Raw genomic sequence first — 20,779 nt, forward strand, 5'->3', positions numbered from 1 at the left:
TGGCACTCATCCTGTTAACGCTCAAAGAATAGGCAAGGGAGCGTTAAAAGAAGCCACCAAATTCGCCAAAAGCATTTAGAAATTCCCACATTAATTTTAGAAAGAGACACCGTATGTCATGAAGATCGAACGGTCTAAACTAGCCTAAAGAAGCCATGTTTAAAACTAGCCGAAAGAGTCCATATTAAATACGTTCATCGAGAGTGTCTATAAATTCACACATTAATTTAAGAAAAGAAGAATATACACAGTTGAATTTAATGAACATCTAATAGTCAAAATTAATTCAAAAAGTCTATATCAAATATAATTAAAAAATATCTAATTTCAGAATAAAAAAAAGATATGACCGATCGAGATCGGCTGGATGTTACTCAGGTGCTCTAACAACTAGGCTAGACTTTCTTTCACTTAATATTATTCAAAATATTGCACAAATCAAAGTTCAACATCTAAGTTACAAGTTGTTGGCTTCAACATCACTAACACATACATATAGCATATTTAGTATCTACATATAAAAACTTTGTAAAAATATAAACATGTATCCAAGTTGATCCCATCTTGCGAATCATCGAACTTAAATATTATGTGCTACAATATGCATCCATATTCAAGGTTACCTAATATTATTGAATCATCATATTTAGATTTTGCAAGTTAAAATATTATAAATATAGAAATGTGATATATAATAAAGCAACTTAAAATCTGATGATTTAATACAAACCCATATGAAGCTGCAAGTAGTATTCAACCAGAACGAACGAGAGGTCCAATACCAAATAGACTATTCTGTTAAGATAAAAATTTTAAGAAAACAAATAAAGAATAGCTACCCGCGCTATTAGCATGGGCCACCATGGTTTCACCATTAAAGTCAAAACTAAAGAAGTTTTAGGAGGAGATGAGGTCCAACCAAATATATTGTTAGTGTGCTATCTAGGAAGCATGTTAGCAACTAAAAAACCATTGGCATGGCCATGGAGAAGTATAATTTAATAGCGTTGTTTAAAAAAACTATGAGTACAAAAAAGTGAATACGAGTGAGACTTTGAGAAAGTGATGCCGACCATAGAGGATGGTGAACATAAAAAAGGAGATTGTACCTTGCCGGCTATAATAATTAATTTGTAGAGCCCATAAACGGCACGTAATAGAGAAAATATACCGCGATCATAAAAAAAATAAATGTATATATGCGTAAATTTTAAAGAATTGTAGATGGAAGAATAAAAATAAAAACTAGCCACCCGCGCTATTTGCGCGGGCCACCTTGCTAGTTTAATAGATGCAAGAGGGCTTACATAATTATAATTATTAGCTTTAAGTCTTATTTTATATTAATTTTAATTAGCCCGCGCGCAGAGCACGGGTTGATAGGCTAGTGAACCCTAAACCCTAATATATAATTAGGTGTGGTATTCGCTAGCTTGCTTGGCTATTGTATGACCCAAGGATTGGGAACCATGTTGTTGAAGAAGGGCTGTGTGTCCGCTAGTGCCTGCTCCTTGAAGCGTGCTGCATTTGCAAATTACCGGAGCACGTACAGAGGTGAGAAAATTAAAGGATATCTACAAGCCACAAAATGTAACATTATTTGAGAATACCGGCCGACTGAGACTCGAAATACTTACTGCGAAGCAACGCGATGTTGTCGGTGGCGTTGTCGACGAATACGACCTCGTTGGTCTCTTGGAGCTCGTGGCGGTGCTCGTACGCTTCTATAATTAGCAGCAGCACCAACGACTACACGCGACAGGGGAATGTACGAAAAGTGTTAATTCGTCACCACTGGCGCTAGCTATGACGATCAAGGTAGCACGCAGTCAGAAGATATATAGACTCACCACCTGGTCCCAGTTGAGCTGCTGCAACGGGCAGACAGTGCCACCGATCTCGACCTTAACGAGGTTGAAGACGGAGTTGACGTAGATGGTGCAATCCCCCGCTGTGTACACGTACACCTTGGCGCCGGGGTAGCAGGTCCTCGCGTGCTTGGTAGTCTCCTCCCACATACCGTCGGTCATGCCGTCGCCCAGAATCTGATCCCACGCAAAACAGAGCATTCAAAACAAGCATGCACGGCCAGAGTTCCTGATGAAGTGTCCAGACCCCCTCAGCAGTGGAAATAAACTTACGGCACGCAGCTGGTCAGGTTGCACCATTAGCATCCTTAGGAATTCCTGAACAGTCTTGATGTTGCTGTGCTCCAGATTATTGTGGAACGTGCCTTCCTTTGTGATATTTTCCAGCACCCACACCGAGTCGCCAAGGGAGGGAGGGTCGCTGTGATATTTTCCTTCTCTTATATTGTTTCACACAACTCAACTCAAACTTTGAAATTTAAACATCCTGAAGTCTTTACTTGTTCATATATACCTCAATTTTGGACAAAATCTTACCTTTATTCTCTTATTAGTATTTGTTGATACACATTGCCACTTGTTGCGAAAAAGTTAGTTTTCTATTTTCAAATATCAAATTAAGATAATCTTGTGAAGTGAATTGTAAAACCATCTATCTTATAGATCCCAATACAGTTTTTACATGTAATAAATGACATCTGCGTTGCCATGTAGGAGTTTTAAGAATTTCTGAACAGATTTGGTATTTTCTACCATTTAAATGAATTTCTGCATGTTTATTGAAAGTAATTACTATTTGAACTACAATTATCTCTAATAATATCTAAAAAAATATTTTAAGCATCTCAGTTCTATTATAGCGCATATTATGAAAATGAAAGAAAATTTTAAATGTTTGATAGGAATAATTCCAACTTCTACTTGCAACCTTAATATAAAATAATGATAATAATATCTAAAAACTTCTAGAAAAATTCTAGAAATTGCTATAGAATCCTGTTACGTATGTTCAATCTTGAAATAAAATTTTGGTACGATTTTCAAAAAGAGAAAGATGAGCAATAAATATGTTTATCAAGTAAATCGAGTTTGTTGCAGATGTTTATATATTTTTGTCACTTTGAATCCACAAATACATGTGCAGCCCAGTGGTACATGGAGCCGTTGATGAGCAGATGGTCGCAGGTTTGTACCCCCGTTCCTTCTGTTTTTTTTAGCTCAGCCAGAAATAAAAAAAACGGCAAAAATATGATGCCCGAATGTATTTCGAACCCGCACCCAGCATTATCTAAACAAATACTTTTTACAAATTTTAATTCCGAATTAAAAGAAAAAGACAAACTACACATGTGTTCTTCACGTATGGGCCCGCACAAGTAAATAAATGAGAAAGTAAGTAAATATATAGGCTAATACCAAACTCCAGCACAAAATGGACGCGCAGCATGGTGGAAGGGCGCTTGATTCTTACCTAGAAGACCCTGGTTCGATTCTTCTTCCTTCCTTTCAGCGTGTTTTTTCCCCTCCGCTGGTGCTTTTTTCAGTTGGTCCTCCTCCTCCTGCTGCAGCATGCAGCTGGGCTTGGTGCAGGACTGCAGGAGAACGGGGTGGCGCAAGACAGCATGGAGGAGAGAGAGAGGAGGCCCGAAGAAAATGTGTTTTCCTGCTAATTAAACACATACAAATGCCTAGCGCAGTGGTTGGATTGCTTTGTCGTAGACAGAGGTAATGAGTTTGATTCCTATGTGCGCCAAGGTTTTTTTTATTTTTATCCTATTTTTTCTGCTGTGGACCGAGTCAAGAAAGGCCGGAGTTGGTCCTAGGCTGCGGTGGCACAAGAATGAAGGGAATAAATGGGCCTGCGGTGGCACAAGAATGAAGAGAATAAATGGGCCTTTAGCAAAATAATAAGGATGATAGAAAAATGATGATTTGAGTGGGCAAAATAATAAGGATGATAGAAAAATGATGATTTGAGTGGGCTAAAAATGGATGCATATATGAATTTAGTCTTACGCTAATTCGTGCATTCATGTTAAACTATAACGTATTTTCTTTATCACCATTATGGTTTGAGCACCATATCAAATTCGTGATGATTTCTATTTTCATTCTATGACGTTTTCAGAGGTTTGTCATGGAAACTAAGCCCAAATTAGAGCCCATATGGGCTTTTTATAAATCTGTGACGAAAATTCATAAATCGTCATAGATCCTGCCTGTTTATGACGATGTTCATAAACGTCACAAAAAATTCGTCATGGATCAATGGATTTCTTGTAGTGGGCAAAGGGAGGGAGAGCTGCGCTTCTGTAGCTCCATGAGCTTGCCGGGGTGCTCGTACGCCTCCAGACTTAGCTGCCTCACCAACATCTGCACGAGACAATAAATTTAATGCAATAAAACCTACGCACCTCTGCCGTTCCGACGGCTTAGCTCAGGGAGACATGATCATCCACTCACCGTCTGGTCGCTATTCAGCTGATGTAAGGGGCACTCGATGCCGCCAATCTCGACCTTAACAAGGTTGAAGATAGAGTTCGTGTAGATAGTGCCTCCCGCCGAGCTGTAGGCGTATACCTTGTTGCCGGGGTCGCAGGTCCTCGCGTGCTTGGTCGTCGCCTCCCACATATCGTCCGTCATGCCGTCGCCCAGAATCTGATGGATCCCACAAATTAATTAAGCAGAGCATTCATTCAAATAAACGTACAAGCCGGCGAGAGTAACGTTTATGTGTGGTTAAAGTACTAGTATTATTATTCATTCCTTCCCCGGCCCTGAAGAGAATGGAAACTTAATTATATTACCGCTCGCAGCTGGTCGGGCTTGACCATTAGCATCCTTAGGAATTCCTGAACAGTCTCGATGTTGTTGCGCTTCAGCTTGCTGTGGAACGCGCTGTCCTTGCCGATCTTGTCCAGCCTCCACACCGAGTCGCCGAGGACGGGAGCGTAGTACTTCCGCCCATACGTCTCGTGCTCATCGTCTATGACCATGAAGTTTTCGGTGATGGCCTCAGCGATCCTACCGCCGTCGTAGCTTCCTGGCACGACGCGCGCCCCGATGCGGAACCTGCGGCAGTGCGACCAGGACGACTTGTCCGAGAACTGGAGCTCGCCCACCGTGGCGCGCCCGTCCCGCATGATGATTCTGACTTGGCCGGTGAGCAGCTTCCCTTGGCGCTCCCTAACGACGGCCCTCTGGAACTCGTCTGCGGTACAGTAGTCCCCGAAGAGGCCAATATAGTCCCCTTCGAGCGGTACAAACTCGATTCGGAGCTTTGACAGCGGCCCCGGGCGGAGCTTTGACAGCGGCCTCCGGCGGAGCTTTGACAGCCGCCCCGGGCGGAGCTTTGACAGTGGCGAGCCGGTGTCCGTGTCCACGAGGATCACCTCCAGCGGTCTGCCGTCGCGGTCCTTGATGTTGGAGCCGGCGAAGATGATGTGCTGTGGTGGGCTCTGAAACGCCAGCTTCCACCTCGGCACTTCACGTTCATTTGAGGATTCTTCCCGCCGTTGGCTGCAGCTGCCAGTCAGCTTCATCCAAGGATCATCGTCGTCTTCGTCAACTGGATCGACCATTTTCACCTGTTCGAAGCTTCGGTGACGTGGATGCTTTCTAATTGCACCCTTGAAAGCGGACGCTGCAGCTACCCTGTCAGATTCAACAGCATCAGGGGCCAACCCAATGCTTCCAACAACTTCCTCGAGGCTTGACAGGTGTCTGATGCCCACAAGCATCATGTTCCTGTACTGCTCCCCTTCGTGGGCGTTGAACACTAGCTTGAGCTTCCGAAGTTGGGGTAATGCTTCTTCCAGAAAGACCAACGATAGCACACCACACACAAACTTGAAGTACTCGAGGGATGGGAACACATCTTTTATGAAGATTATGCTTACCTCAGTTGGTGTGCGAACATACAAGGAAAGATGTTTGAGCACCGGTAACTTTTCTAGGGCATCAATGGTGTTCCTCAATTTTCTGACCACAATTTCCAAAACGCGGAGTTTGTGCAGTTCACGAAACCACAGGGGAATTCTTGAGAAGATGCAAATGGGAGGTAGCAACTCAAAACTCTGAAGAAAGACAGGAGGAGAGGGCACGATGCTCCCCGAGTCATCAACTGAGGGAAAAGTCCGAGTTTGACTTGTCATCGTTCCAACAAGCCGGACATGCAGCAATCTTGAAGCATGGAACATATCCGGTGGAACATATTCTACTCCTGCATTTATTTCCACGGTTTCCAGATGTTTTAGACTTCGCATCTGGTGTGGTAAAACCACAGTGACGTTGCATTGGACTTGCAAATATCTTAGCTGAAGCAGCTTACAGATTTCTTCAAGGGAAAACTTGGTGTCGCCATCATCACTATGGATATGGAGGATCACAACTCGAACAAGCATAAACTCTGCAATCGAAGGCATGCAACCTAAGAGTCCCATAAAAGAGAGTGATCGAACTTGTGATACTTCCACACATGCAGGCGTAGTAGCATATGTTGCACTGCCAAAGTGGAGCGAGAGTCGACGAACCTTCTCAGTGAGCACTACTGCTGTCGACTGAGAATAATCTATAGTGGTCACGAAATTATCTTCCGTAGACTTGCATCTAACAAAATCAAATACCACAGGGTGCACTGTGTAGGACAACAAACCCTTCTTGTTGGAGTTAATCATATCCATTCGTTGGATCATGCCTAAACTGACGAGTTCATCAAAATAACCGCCGGCAACATCTGCAATGTCATTCCCGTCTAGTGCACATATGAAATCTTCAGCCATCCATTGCTTCACCAGATCTTCCTTCAGAAATAAGTAGTTCTCGGGATACATACTAAGATAGAGCAGACATGTCCTCAGAGAACAAGGAAGCCTACTGTAACAGAGATTCAGTACTTGGGTCAGGATCTCCGTAGAAGATGACTTTGTTCTCAAATTGCTGGGTAGAGAATTGTTTACATAGTCCAAAAGTTGTTCCTGTTCTGTTTCCGGCTGGTTTGCTACAAGTCTAGCTGTGCAGATGATGGCTAGGGGTAAACCACCACATTTTCCTGTGACCTTATCTGTGACATCATTGAACTGTGATGGACATATTTTTTTGGAGCCGAATGCTCTATCAATAAATAGTTTTTTGGCTTCACTGTCACGGAGACGGTAGACATTGACAATATTATTACTGTCATAACTGCAGCATGCTCGGGCGACGTTCTCAATTGTTGTTGCTGTTATTATTCTGCACTTCCTTTGTGGAAAGGCCTGTCTAACAATGTTCCAAACTGAGATATCCCATAAGTCATCAATTACAATAAAGTACCTAACAAAATATTTATACATGTCAGCATGCTTCATATACAATTATCATATAACATAGAGCATTGTAAGAGACAAAATTTTAAATTCAAGATGGATATGTGCTAATAACCTAAATTATGAATGTCTGCAACTCTTACACAGTTTTCAGGCTTCAGAATCTCCTAGCAAGGTAAAATAATATTTATTGTTACTCCATCTTTTTCAAGATACAAGGTTTGGAATTTCGGACAAACTTTAGTGATTTTCAATTTTACCGGTGATTTCGGGTAAATGTATATGCTGGTAATTTTGTTTTTCGAAAATTATTTGTTCAGATTTTGAAATTTTAGTCAAAAATTCACAACGTTTAACAAAATTCAGCCGGAATTTCACGATTCTCACTTCTAGCAATCCCTCCCATATTTGTGACACTACCGACAGGCCCAACCCTGGATATAAGTAGTTAATTGTTACTACGAACAGTTAGCCCTAGCCAGGTGATCCAAACAATAGCACCTCCATCCTGAAATATAAGTGGGTCTAAGTTGGTCCTGAGCCAAAATTCTTAAGATTTGATCAAAGATCATAGAAAAGCAATAATATTTGCAATTTTAAATGAAAATACTATATCCATTTTGAAAGATACTGTATTAATTTACCTATATTATTAGGTAAATATTAATACCTTTCTCTGAAATCATGGTCCAACTTTGGAAATTTTCGCTTAGGTAAACCTTGAATCCATTGTAAGTTTGCTGATAATTCAAATACATATAGATTTAGGGTTCCTTTAGGATATCCTTCGTAACAGTAGAGGACTAGATGTAACCTATTAGATGTAGATTTAGTGTTTTATTTAACATAAAGTTGAGAAGAGTACTCCCACTACGGGATAACAGGAGTTTGCCGTGTGCATTTGGGCCTTTGGCACATGGCGAACAGACATTGGCAAACTCCTTTGCCATGTGCCCATGAAACTGCACACGGTAAAGTCCCGAGCACACGGCAAATTAGCGTTTTCCGGTAGTGTCCCCAATGAGATTATTTTTATATATCAAAAAAGAAAGGTTGAGTTGCAACAAAAATACTTGCTACACACTAGTAGTCTAAACAAACAAGAAAGAGAAGAACACAAAAACACCATCAATCTAAATATATGATTGATGGTTTTATTTAGGTTGCTTTCTATGGTGCTAGAGATGATGTTTAATTTAGATGCAGACTTAAGTGTCATTTGTCATTATGATAGATGTGAATAATTTAGTGATACTTAGATCTAGTTAATGGTATTATTGTTAATAGTTGTTGGAATTTGAGACTGCAAAATCGATAGTTGTTTGTTTTATTTTTTTATAAAAATTTGTCATATTTTTTCTACCACAGTCTATAAGTGTGTATCCACTGTATGGCTAGTTGAGGAATGAGAGTACCTTCTCCTGGCGGTGATGAGTGAATTGTCAACCGTGCGGTGTGATCGTGTGCTTGGTCTTTGGTTGTAGGTACACGGGCGTCGAGTGTCGACGGAGAGCTGCCGTGGAGGTGCTGTGGCCGATGGACCGTGCGGTGGACGGCGGTGAAGGGCAGCCGGGACCGGAGCTCGTGCCGGGCGGCAGCTGTGGCGTCCACTCCTGGATTGAGGGCGCAAGCGGCGACGGAAGGCGGGTTTCTTGGTTTGCGCCACAAAACCAAGCTTGCGGACGGCGGTTGAAGACGCCAAGTCGTGGAGGCACGGGCGTCGGTCTCGGGACTGATGGAGGCAATGGGCGTCGACGGAGTCTAGGGCCTCGCTGCGGGCAAGGAGGTGATGGGCGTCGGGCGGTGTCTAGGGCCGTCAGAAGGCCGAGGCAGGAACGGCGTCTAGGGCCACGGCGTGGAGGCAGAAATCTTCCCGCGCGTGGAGTTTTGACGGTTTTCTCAAAACCGGCCACCTACCCGGGTTTCGCGGACCCCCCAAAACCGTGAACCGGATCTTCATCGACATGGCGGCATCGCGGAGAAGGCTTCGAGTCGAAGAAAGAACCTCGGCCGTCGGATGAGTCCAATGTATCTTTTCCGGTTTTGCCCCTACGGGCTTTCTAGTGTCTAGTTAAGTCTATGGGTTTTTTAGTCTTTAGTATAGACAGTTAGTGGAGTTAAAATAGAGAGGAGGGCAGCCAACTCACCTCCCCCTGGAGCCAAGGAACTAGACGCCACTCTGATCTCCTCCAGGCGCCCCCTCTATCCCTCTCTCTGTTCTCTCCCTCTCTTCTCTAGGAGTACAAGTTGAACCATGGGATTTTGAGTTTTTGTACTGAGATTGATCGGGAAAGGAGGCCCTTCCCTCCTTGTGTCCTCCAGGGTTTTGAATTCACTTCTTTCGTTCATCTTGAGCCTCGTTTGTTTGAAATTCGATTTTCCTTTGTCGATTCATGAGCACGGGTTGATGGCTTGGTTCTTGATGATTTCGTGACTCTTTGAAGTGACTCTAATACATCTAGCCTAGTGCTACAACCCCTGGAATCACGAGTCCACTCGAATCGAAGTTTTTGGCGTTCTAGAGAAAACCCCCGTTCTTGCTCGTAATTCTTCGATTCCTCCCAAACTATGGAGTGATTCGTCGATTCCTTCCGTGGACATGTTCACAAGTCCTTTGTGATCGTGGCTGCAAAATTTTAGCTCCTTTGGACTTGATTTGATCTTCCAATCATCGAAGATTCCAAAGATCGCGGGCTGAAAAGGGTTTCTGGACTCTGTTCTTCCTAGCACCGGATGAACTGACGCTCTGAAGTTGTCTGCGTTGGATCAACCGGTGTATAGGATCTTGGTACTTTAGGGTTTTGGACGTTCGGTTTGGTTGCACCGATGTTTTTGTTCCACAAGCATCGGTTCAACCGGTGAAGCCTGAATATCTGTCTCTGCGTGCTGTTTTTGCCGTTGCACCGGCGTATTGAAGTTCGTCTACTTCGGTTTAACTGGTGCTTGGAATCTCAGATTTGTGGTCTCTCTGGACAACTGCACCGGCGTTGGTGTTTGATTTTGTCGGATCATCCGGTGTGTAACACCGGTTGAACCGATGCTGGTCAAACTCGTTCGTCGGATCAACCGGTGCCCTTGTTTCTCTGCTGCCGGCTCTGTCTCACCGGTTTAACCAACGCTGTCAAGTTCATATGCGTCGGATCAACCGGTGAGGTATACCGTGTGTTTCCTAACGCTGTTTTTGTGTGTTTGCTTCCGCGTGTTGTCGTGTTTGTTCCTAGGGTTGTTTTGTATTAGTGTAGCTCCTCTATAGCTACTCTACACTTCACCTAGGACTCTAGGGTTGGGTGCACACTTGGGATCATAAGCCGAGCTTCAGTTTGCGATAATTTTTATCGGCTCCCATTCACCCCCCCTCTAGTTGCCCTTTCGGTCCCTCACTAGTATGTCTCTAAGGCCCTGTTTGGATCAAGAAGCTAATAGTTAGCTGCTTGGATCCAAACAGGTCTAGCTAATAGTTTAGCTAATAGTTGGTTGAATACCAAATAGACTATTTTCACTAGTTGAACAAAACTAGCTAATATTAGTTGTGGCCTATTTGCTAGCTAACTATTAGCAGCTAATGAATCTAAACAGGGCCTAAATATATGTAGTAGCATGCACATAGGAAGTTTAGGGAAGAAGGTATGTAAAAGAATCTGATTATCTAAGGTAATTTTCGAACCTCTTATCTTGGAGATGCCCCCTTAGATAGCGAATGAGATTTGGCACCTTGCTGGAGCATTCGGGCGGTTTCTGCGGGTGGACTTGTGAGAGTATGCTTCTGAGAATCATCCTCGTATCAGGCTTTTTGGCCGCCTGCACGAAAGCCCGGCAGTTGAATTGGAACTTATTATCTTCCGACACTCGCCATAGTCTTTTGACAAGCGTGCTTTTACCGACTCCTTCATCACCAAGAACGGAAACAACATTGAGCTTGTCTTCGTCTTCTCCGTGGTCCTTCAGCATCAGCCACTCAAGAAGCTTGTTTGTGGGCTCTTCCATGCCGAAAGGATCAGGTTCTTCGTATAGAGTTTGAAGCTGATGGCTCGCTATAATTTTTGTCCGACTACTGTTGGGGACAAGATTGTACCTCTCACATCTTTCGTTAACCTCCTTCACGCGAGCCAAGAAACCCAAAATCTCTTTATGCCAGGTAAAAATCCACGCCAACTTATCTGGCAACGCTTCTGGCTGGCTGGAATGGACGAACAAGTCCACGCAGATTTCCATGTCGTAGGACAATTCACGTGCTTCATTCATCCAGTATTTCACCGTATGGGGAGGGCTGTCTACCTTCAATAGCTCCTCCATCTTGGTTCTTATGATACGAAGGTCGCCTATGAGTCCCTGTGCCCTCTCTTCAGTACGCAGTAGCTCGTCGAGCTTCCTGAGAAGGGACCCCATGGCACCCAGCGAAGAGCTATTCAGAGGTTCCGTCATTAATTCTCTCTGCAACGACCAGAGAGATCACTTGTTGTAGTTAGTACTGATGAATATGAGGAAGGGAATCCTATGAAAATGAGAATGATGCTGCAGGAAGAAAGAACTTCACCAAAGATCTCCAATGATGGCCTGGCACAAGTCCATTCAAAGCAGGGTGTGCGCAGGAATATATGGGTAACTTCTATTATATTCTCTCTATTATCTCTCTGTTATCTCTTGATGATGAATTTGCCAATGGTATCCATCCGTTCGGCTGCTGGTTTTCCAAGCCGTATGTGGGCTGTGGCTGTTGGGTAGGTAGGCGAAAGCGGCAGGCTAGCCACAACACAGCCAAAATAGATTTACACCAGTGCAACAACCCATCATTAGAAACTCACTAGGGTTGGGACTTGGGACCCTAGCTAGTAGCAATTTATACACTTTGTTTCGATACGGACGACGACATATAGAAATGGTCTTGTTACTAGCTATATGAAACCGTATCTGTCATATACCGCTGAATTGGCATCTCGCTGATAAAAAGCTACTGCAAAGAAAATAATTAAAAAATAATAAGCTCAAGGGCCAAAGCAGGTTTTTTTTTGATAAATGGCCAAATCAGTTGTTGGGCGAGATAAATGCTGTCTGAATGCAACCATCCCCAGCTAACGCCTTCCCCAAATTAAACAGCCAGAGCAATAGGGAGAGATAGGTGCTGTCCGAATACAACCATCCCCATCTACATCATCATTGACTGGAGGATCCACATCACGCCATTGATTTACAGGCTAGCTTGGCCCACAAAACTTGTATAGGATCATTCATTGACTGAATCAACCGTTAGTATAGGTAAGTATTTCCACGCGGGTAGGTCACCTCAGGCTAAGTGAACGGCCAATAATCATTGTTTACACGGGTGGTTGATATAAGCTACTGCCAATACAAATGATCGTACATAAATTAAATTTGAGGCGTCGGTGCAATGAACGGTGCATTGCTAAGACAAGTGAAGACACTCATGATTTTTAGACACCATTTGCTATAGGCTCCCATTCAACTCCCTTCTTGTCGCCGGTCCCACAAAAATGATATTTTGACTACTTTGTTCTTTTCCACGAAGAGTTACCCTGTATTATCAGTTAGGAGTGAGGAATATATATGTCAATAACCATTTTGTGATAAAAAGAAAAGGAACAGTACTTTTCTTTTCATTGCCACAACCACTAACTGGTCTAGCGTTAGGTTCCATAAGTCCATCATCCGGCCATAACTTTCTCGATTGGAGCTCCCATGAGTTCAAACACATGTCTAGCGATTAGCATGGATATATAGTTCCACGCGAGAGTGATTCGGGCGATGCTCGTGAACCGGGGCTCGGAGGGGAAAGATGGTTGTGGTGGTTGCCCTGGCGGCCGGTGTTCTGGGTGCTGTGACCAACAACGTGTTGGCGGTGGTCATCAAACTTGCTGGTAAGGGCTACGATTTTTGGTCGGGCTTTGATAATGACATTGAATCCATCAGGAGAGAGCTTCTATTGATCGCCGGAGATATGGAGGACCAGCTTTCGGAAGAGGTCAATTTGAGTGCCGTGACTGGCCTATACAAGAAAGAGATGCATGATCTAGCACTCGAAATCGAGGACTTCCTCGATCGGATCCTACGGCACGTTGTTGAAAAAAATTGCGGCCCCCTCCATGAGGCCCTCGGATTCCCGAACAAACTTCTGTTAGAAGCCAAGGCAAAAGAACTCAAAGAGAGGTTGAAGGATGCGAAACTGCGGAAAAGCAACAACCACAACGGCAATGTCCGCCAACCCTCGTCGGTATCCCCAGCGAACACATACAGCACAAAGGTCGGACCTGTGGGCATCGACGAGTCCAAGCGAGAGATTTGCGAGTGGGGGACGAAGGATGTGGAGGGCGAGCCGGAGCAGCTGAGCGTGGTCTCCATTGTCGGGTTCACTGGATCTGGAAAGTCCACGCTCGCGAAGGCAGTATATAACTGCTCCGAGGTCACCAGCAGATTCCGTCACAAAGCCTGGATTGTGGCGTCGAATCACATGAGTGATACTTCAGACCAAGATTCCGCCGTCATTAAGGGGATCCTCATGGAGTTACTTGAGATGCTTGACAAGGGAGGCAAGAACTCTGACTTAGACGTTGAGCAGCTTCAGACCAAGATCTCAGAGTATCTGAAGAAAACTAAGAGGTGACGATTTATTCTCCATTTAGCTTGTTTCCATTTTCTTTATGGGAGTATAGGCTTAGCAAAGAAGTGATCCTGAAGTTTTTGTGTGTTAAAGAAGAGATCCTGAATCCCATCTAAAATTATCTCTAATATTTTACAATGGCAAATGTACCAAATTGACCCCTCATTCCAGTAAATGATAACTGTATTAACATTTTCATTTTGTCAATCAATCTGCTAGGTACCTCATTGTACTTGATGACATCAAGAATCAAACGTGGTGGGACGGTATCAAATCTGCCTTCCCTGAAAAGGTGACAGGCAGACTGATTGTGACAACAACAATTCAGAGAGTAGCTAAAGCGTGCAGCCGTGGGAACGGTTATGTGCACAATATGGAAGCTCTAGATAACAACCATTCCAAGGAGTTGCTGAAAGCTGTATTGAAGGGGCGCTCACCTGATTTGGAGAGGAGCTCAACGTCAATCATGAATAAATGTGATGGCCACCCCCATGCTCTTCTTACCATGGCAAATTATTTACAGACTGAAGATAGGATCACAAAATCAGTCTGTGAGAAACTCTGCAGCAACCTAGGTTTTTATATGGAACAAGAGGATTCCTTCAAGGAGCTCCAAAAGGTTCTTATGAGTACCTACAAAAGCCTTCCAAAAGGTTTTCTCAATCTCAAGACCTGCTTACTCTATATTTGTGTGTTCCCAAATGGTTGTAACATCAGGAGGAGCAGATTGATAAGGCGATGGTCTGCTGAAGGATATGTAAAGCATGATCATTCACGCAGCACTCTAGTTGTTGCAGAAGATACCTTCAAGAAACTAGTTGACCATAGTACCATTTGGCCAATCGATACAAGCAAGGATGCAAACGTGAAGACTTGCAGAGCTTATAGCATCTTCCACGAGTTCCTGCTCTACGTGTCCATGTCTGCTAAGTTCATTACATTTTTCGACAACAAAGATAGAAGAGACTACCGCCACCTCCTTATCCAGAACACATCAAACAGCAAGTCTGGAGATGATGAAGAGAAATCCCGTGCCCATTCTCTGACAATCAGTGGAAATGCAGGTGAAGCTGTTGGGTATTTTGCCAAATGTCAGCTCTTGAGAGTTTTGGATTTGGAAGAATGCAAGGATTTGGAGGACAGACATCTAGATGACATACACAAGCTGTGGCATCTGAAATACTTGAGTGTCGGGGACAAAATAAGTAGACTGCCGAAGCATATTGATAAATTGCATTGCTTAGAGACCCTCGACATGAGGAAAACAAAGAAAGTTATCATATTGCCCGTGGAAGTCATCAAGCTGCCCCACCTAGCTCATCTGTTGGGAACTTTCAATCTTGATAAGTGGGACTGGGAGGAAAGTGAACCACAAAATTATGTGCCTGAAAAAACCAACCTGCAAACACTGGCAGGATTTGTTACTGACAATAATCCCGGGTTTTTAAAGTTGATGCGTTATATGAAGATGTTGAGAAAGGTTAGGATAAGGTACAACTCAACAAAAAATGAGGACCTCCATGACCTCTTGGTGGCTATTGAAAACTTCGTGCGGGCTGACCTGGACACAGGTGTTGGCGTTCGTTCTCTGTCATTAGATATTGAGAAATTTTCAGTGAAGATCCTGCGTTCTCTAGCATATGGTAATCTCAAGTCCCTGAAACTACACGGAGCCCTGAACGGACTGTTGGTCCACTTTACCTCGACCTTGTCGAATGTCAGCGAGTTGTGCCTTTGGTCGACTAATGAACTGACGGAAAAAGATCTATCAGACCTGCGCAACCTCAGTTATTTGGAGTGCCTCAGATTGGGTGGAGTCAGTCTTGAAGGCTTGGTCATCACCAGTGAGGATTTCCCAGGACTGCTATGCCTATGCCTTGTGCAATGTCCAAGCCTCCCCAAGATTGAAGAAGGAGCTTTGCCGAATCTCCTCTCACTTCGGCTTCTCAATCATGGTTTAAATGGGCTATCAGGCATCGAAATCAAAAGGCACAAACTTCTCCAGGAAGTTGCACTGGACTCTGAAATAAAGCAGGAAACAAGAACTGATTGGGAAGATGCAGCTAAGAACCATCCAAAGAGACCAAGAGTTTTGTATCTGAAAAGGGTTGATGTGAATGACACAGGGTCTATGGTGAAATATGTTGCCACCGAGAGGACAGTACCTAAGACTTGGTCCACCTTGCTAGGGAAACGGGCAAACTCAAGGATCGAATCAAATTCAGTTGACAAACCTAGTTCTTCTGATTCGAAACACTTAAAACGAGAAGACGACCATTCTATGAAGGAAGCAATAGTAGCTGCTGACCCCTCTCCAGCGTCCACCGAGCTCTGCAGTTCTGCGATGGACATTGACAATGACATGCCACCTTCCTCAAGCGTGGTGTCCTGAATCATGGCTAGCGACAGCATTCTGGTCAGTTCATCTATTTTTTTAGTACTTCATTAATACGTGCTGGGCTAAACTCTAAAGAGACATAACTTACAGGTTTGTTATTAATGTCTTGCTATTACTAATTAGAGGCTCTTTTAAGGCTCCATGTGAAGCCACATAGATGGACACTCTAAAAAATAGACAAATTCTAGAAACTAGACGTATAGCCCGCGCATTTGCGCGGCTAGTATTGAAAATTCAAAAATTTACATGTCATTGTATCCTTACTTAAAGATTATACTATTTTTTACCATACATCATCATGTTCATTATTGTAAATTATGTCTTATTGTTGATTAAAATAATTTAACTATGATTTACCTATAATAACAATTTGATTTGTTGAGCTTTAATAATATTATGCAGATAATTATTTTTATTTTCATTCTATTTTGATTGATTGTTGTTAGCTTTAGTTTTTATTAATAGTATATATTTGTAACTGATACATAGCTAAATGGTATTTTATATTTAATTTTTCATAATGGCATTGGTGGGTGATTTTTAATTAGACATAGGGGTATTTTAGGCTAATTTTTATCGTAATGGCAGTTGTGGGTAATTTTATTTTTCTATTTTCTCCGATTAACGTGGAAATTTCCAGACCTTGAGAGCGAACATGGAGGCTCCGTTTGTTAGCCAAATAATAAGATAAAAATTTTTACAAAAAATTAGAAACATAGTCATTAATCCGACAACTCTAATCATAATAGTCATTAGATCAATTATCTATTCTAATAAATTACGCACCTCTGTCATTACAAAAATAGACTCAAGTAATCCCCTAAACATATATCTAAATACCCACCTCTTCCATTATTAAAAAAACTAAAGTAACCTCCTAATCTTCATATAAATCACCCACCTATGCCATTATGAAAACAATACAAATAGCTCCTAAATATGCATATAAATTAGTCAATTATGTCATTATTAAAAGTAAAAGTAACCCCTAAATCTGAATGTAAATTATATAATTATAACAAATATTAAAGTGAACCAATATAAAATTCTAAATTATTTTTTCTAACATATTATTAATGTTATTATTTATATAAAAATACTACCCATGATATATGTGCTACCATGTATTCATGTATGATGGAAGAGATAAGAATACCAATTCACAAAACAAATAGTTTAATTAAATATGTCAAACACACATGGAGGTGTGATGCAAAATGAAATCTATTGCAACTAGGTAATGATAAATATGCATTCTAGAGTATGTGTTACAATATTTAATAGATGAAAGAGGGATTAAGATAGATAATTATAATTATTAGCCATAAGCTTTATTTTTATATTAATTCTAATTAGCCCGTGTAGGAGCATGAGTTGATTGGCTCGTACAACTAATACGAATTCTTTACCTTTTTTGTTTGTTTTCTAAATATGCATATAGATATTATGTAATGGTCTTGATATGTATTTTCCATTATTAGCTATATATTTTTTCTTCGTCTGCATGGTTGGTACCTCTAAGCGTCTTCAATATGCATTTAGTTAAAACATTAGCTTAATTATAGTTATGCTATTTGTTGTAGCCATGTCTTGTATCATGATGTCATAAATCTAAATTTTCAAATTTTGATTTTCTTTCTTGCTACATTTTCTTTCATTGCAATGTTATATAAAACTGCTGTTTCATATTTTATAAAAATAAATATCTTATAGAACATAGCAGACTGAACTCCTAATTATTAGGATGGCACAAACGGACATTTAATCTCGTACTATGGCACTTAAAATTTGCAGTGGGGCTAAACTCTTAAGAGACATAACCAATAGAAGTTTGTTTTCTAAATATGCATATAGACATTATATAATGGTCCTGGTATGTATTTTCCATCACTAGCTATAGTTTTTCTCCCTCTGCGGCTCTGCATGCATGGTACCTCTATGTGTGTTCAATATGCATTTAGTTAAAACGGTAGCTTAATTATGGTGATGCTATTTGTTGTAGCCATGTCTCATCTCATGATGTCACAAATCTAAATTTCCAAATTTTTATTTTCTTTTTTGCTACATTTTCTTTCCTTGCAATGTTATTTAAAACTGCTCTATCATATTTTATAAAATAAAGATCTTATAGAACATAGCAGACTGAACTCCTAATTATTAGGATGGCACAAACAGCCATTTAAAGTTTGCAGTGGAGCTTGAGGCGAGTTAGGAGGGGCTAGTGGTGCTAACTTGAAGAGAATTAATATTTAGTCTAAAACCAATCTAAAAAAGAAGGGAATCACAGCCATCTTTGGTCTCCATTAGTCTACTACAGTGTTCGAGATGTTAAATTTTCTTATCAAAGAATTACACTTATAGTATTCTTTTTTATAAAAAGTATAATACAACTACTATGTCAATATAGATATGCCGTAATGTTTCACTTAAAATGTACATGTGTATGTTTAATCTAAGTTAGTTTCTATAGGGTATCAATAGAAGCATGTAATTTTGAAACAAATATAGGTGTAATTTTATTGATATTTAGAGTTTTTTATGTATAAGCAGATTTTAACAATTTAGATGTAGATTTGAGATGGTATTTTAATTAGTTTATTATTTTTGGAAAAATGGTTATTTAGCGATAAATTTAATTGGTTATTGAGATTACCTATCACAATGACAAGGTGCGTAATTTAGGTACAAATTTATGGTTTACTTTAGATTATATTTTGTAATGGCATAGATAGCAACTTAGATACATATTTAGGGGTGTAGTGGTTATTTAGAAAATAGAATAAATCTAACTGCTGCGACTACAGTCTACACAATCGATGGGTAAATATTTTCGATTGTTGTGATTTGTCAAATTTAATTTTTCCCTAAAGCATCTCCTGAGGAGTAAAATGGACCCTCCCTTACAAATTGTCCAATTAGTAACCAGTAAGATAAAATCGCTCAATATAAAATAGTATCCCCTTTGCAGAAATATATGTGATGACAGTGGTGCAGCTTCTTTCTCTAATATTCCCAAACCAAATCTGGTTAAAGCATCTAAGTTGAAACAAGGGCCGTTGGCTTAAACTCTAGAAAGGAAGAAATTAAAGGCGTCTAAGTTTGCCCTTTGGTTCGTTAATAAGGCATGTAAAGCAAATTCTTGGTCTCTCCCCTATGTCGTAGCTACTTTCGGTTAGCAATCAAGGACCTTTACCATTCACCTGTAACGGTTACTATTTACTGATGTGATTCTATCCGAATATTGAGACCTGATATAGTGATATATCCATTTAAACTCTGCAGCACAGGGGGAGGTGAAGCACCAGGTTTCGGAGGGGCATCTAGTGAAGCAAAGTTTCTGGTTCGACTTCCTGTAGGGGCGTGCATGCCCCTCCAGTTCATTTCAAAAAAAAAAAAAGTTTCTGGTTCGACCGCCATTCGTGGTGTGCTAACTGCTCGCTTCAAGACAGAAGAGTACGCCACGCGATCGTTGCGAAGACTATCTTGCTCCGTTTGCTCTTTTCATGTGGTTATTTATGAGATTTGTTGAGCTGTTTTATGTACCTGCTAAAAATAAGTCCATCAGAACCCGCCGATGGCAGTCATCTGTTTCAGCCTCGTCGTCGATTCAGCGTTTTGCATGTTTGCAGTGTACAAGACAATGTTTCATACGATTGTCTGCTTGCTGTAGTCGTTGTCGTACTTGTACCGTATCCCTGACTTGTGTTGCCTAAGCAAGCTTGGTCATTTGTGCACTATATATTCAGCTTGGAGGAAACGCTAATCGACAAGCTAAGTATTGCATGAACTGGAGTTTGTTGGCAATGGCAATCTCTGCTCCGTGTATGATGCGGATTCTATGCTTTCCCCGGTTGCTGGCAAGTGGCAACATACATACCTACATAGAGACAAACAAACACACACAGGAATGTTATTGTACACACTAGGTGTAGCGTCTATTACTAACTGGACTGACCCGAGAATTACTAAACTGAGTTGTGGTATTACTGAATGTAATTCAGTAATAATTCGGTGTTAGTAATCATACGCAGTAGTCGTTGCTGAATATTTATTCAGTAGGTAGTTAGATATATAGCAACACTTTGAGTAGCACACGTGGAAATCCTTATTCCCCACGCGGGGTCTGCAGGGCCAGATGGTGCGGCGTCGAACGAGAGAGACCGTGCCCTGTGCCCTGCGCCCTGTGACCTGACGGGCAACGCAGGGCGGTACACGGCGACGGCTGGGTCTTTCCCTGTGGGCCTTAATTAAGCCCAGAACTAAGCGGAGTTTGCTTGGGCGTTGTGCCCAGCCCCAGCACTAGGACGGGTTTCAACGCAAATGGCCAGCCCGTGATATTCTGACGGCCCGCCCCCGAGAGAAACAGAACGGACTCAACAGTAGGCCCACAGGGCAGAGAGAGAGAGAGAGAGAGAGATCAAAACGCATCGCGCGCGCGCCGTGCAGCAGCGGCCGCCCGGCGGGCTCCCAGCTGCGGCGACGGCGGCTCTGTTGGAGGTCTGGCAAGGATAAAGCGGCTGGGTGGAGATGGTCGCAGTTGGGAGACGAGGAGGAGGAGCAACGGATGGGGTCGCGCTGGTGGTGCCGACGAGTC

At 42.1% G+C, this 20,779-nt stretch overlaps 2 protein-coding genes across 3 annotated transcripts; one reads left to right on the forward strand and one right to left on the reverse strand.

Annotated features, from left to right (window-relative positions):
• Window positions 1–1,435: 1,435 nt before the first annotated feature.
• On the reverse strand, window positions 1,436–11,979 carry LOC120645168 (disease resistance protein RGA5-like). 2 transcript variants are annotated; one of them, XM_039921942.1, is made up of 9 exons: window positions 10,839–11,979; window positions 5,390–7,181; window positions 4,676–5,347; window positions 4,332–4,526; window positions 4,154–4,241; window positions 2,142–2,290; window positions 1,851–2,045; window positions 1,638–1,749; window positions 1,436–1,521 (listed from the first exon to the last, which is right to left on the reverse strand). In XM_039921942.1, the coding sequence occupies exons 1-9, from the start codon at window positions 11,594–11,596 to the stop codon at window positions 1,442–1,444; spliced, it is 4,041 nt and encodes a 1,346-aa protein (XP_039777876.1). In that variant the 5' UTR covers window positions 11,597–11,979; the 3' UTR covers window positions 1,436–1,441. The 2 variants fall into 2 exon arrangements, with proteins under 2 accessions (XP_039777876.1, XP_039777877.1); XM_039921943.1 differs by lacking the exons at window positions 2,142–2,290; window positions 4,154–4,241; window positions 4,332–4,526 and having other exon boundaries at window positions 4,676–7,181.
• A 644-nt stretch (window positions 11,980–12,623) lies between these two features.
• LOC120645169 (disease resistance protein RGA4-like) lies at window positions 12,624–19,989 on the forward strand. Its single transcript, XM_039921944.1, has 3 exons — window positions 12,624–13,786; window positions 14,007–16,203; window positions 19,468–19,989. The coding sequence occupies exons 1-2, from the start codon at window positions 12,966–12,968 to the stop codon at window positions 16,177–16,179; spliced, it is 2,994 nt and encodes a 997-aa protein (XP_039777878.1). The 5' UTR covers window positions 12,624–12,965; the 3' UTR covers window positions 16,180–16,203; window positions 19,468–19,989.
• The last annotated feature ends 790 nt before the right edge of the window (window positions 19,990–20,779 follow it).

Source organism: Panicum virgatum, chromosome 8K (genome assembly GCF_016808335.1).
Source record: "Panicum virgatum strain AP13 chromosome 8K, P.virgatum_v5, whole genome shotgun sequence".
In the NCBI taxonomy this organism is placed as follows: Eukaryota; Viridiplantae; Streptophyta; class Magnoliopsida; order Poales; family Poaceae; genus Panicum; species Panicum virgatum.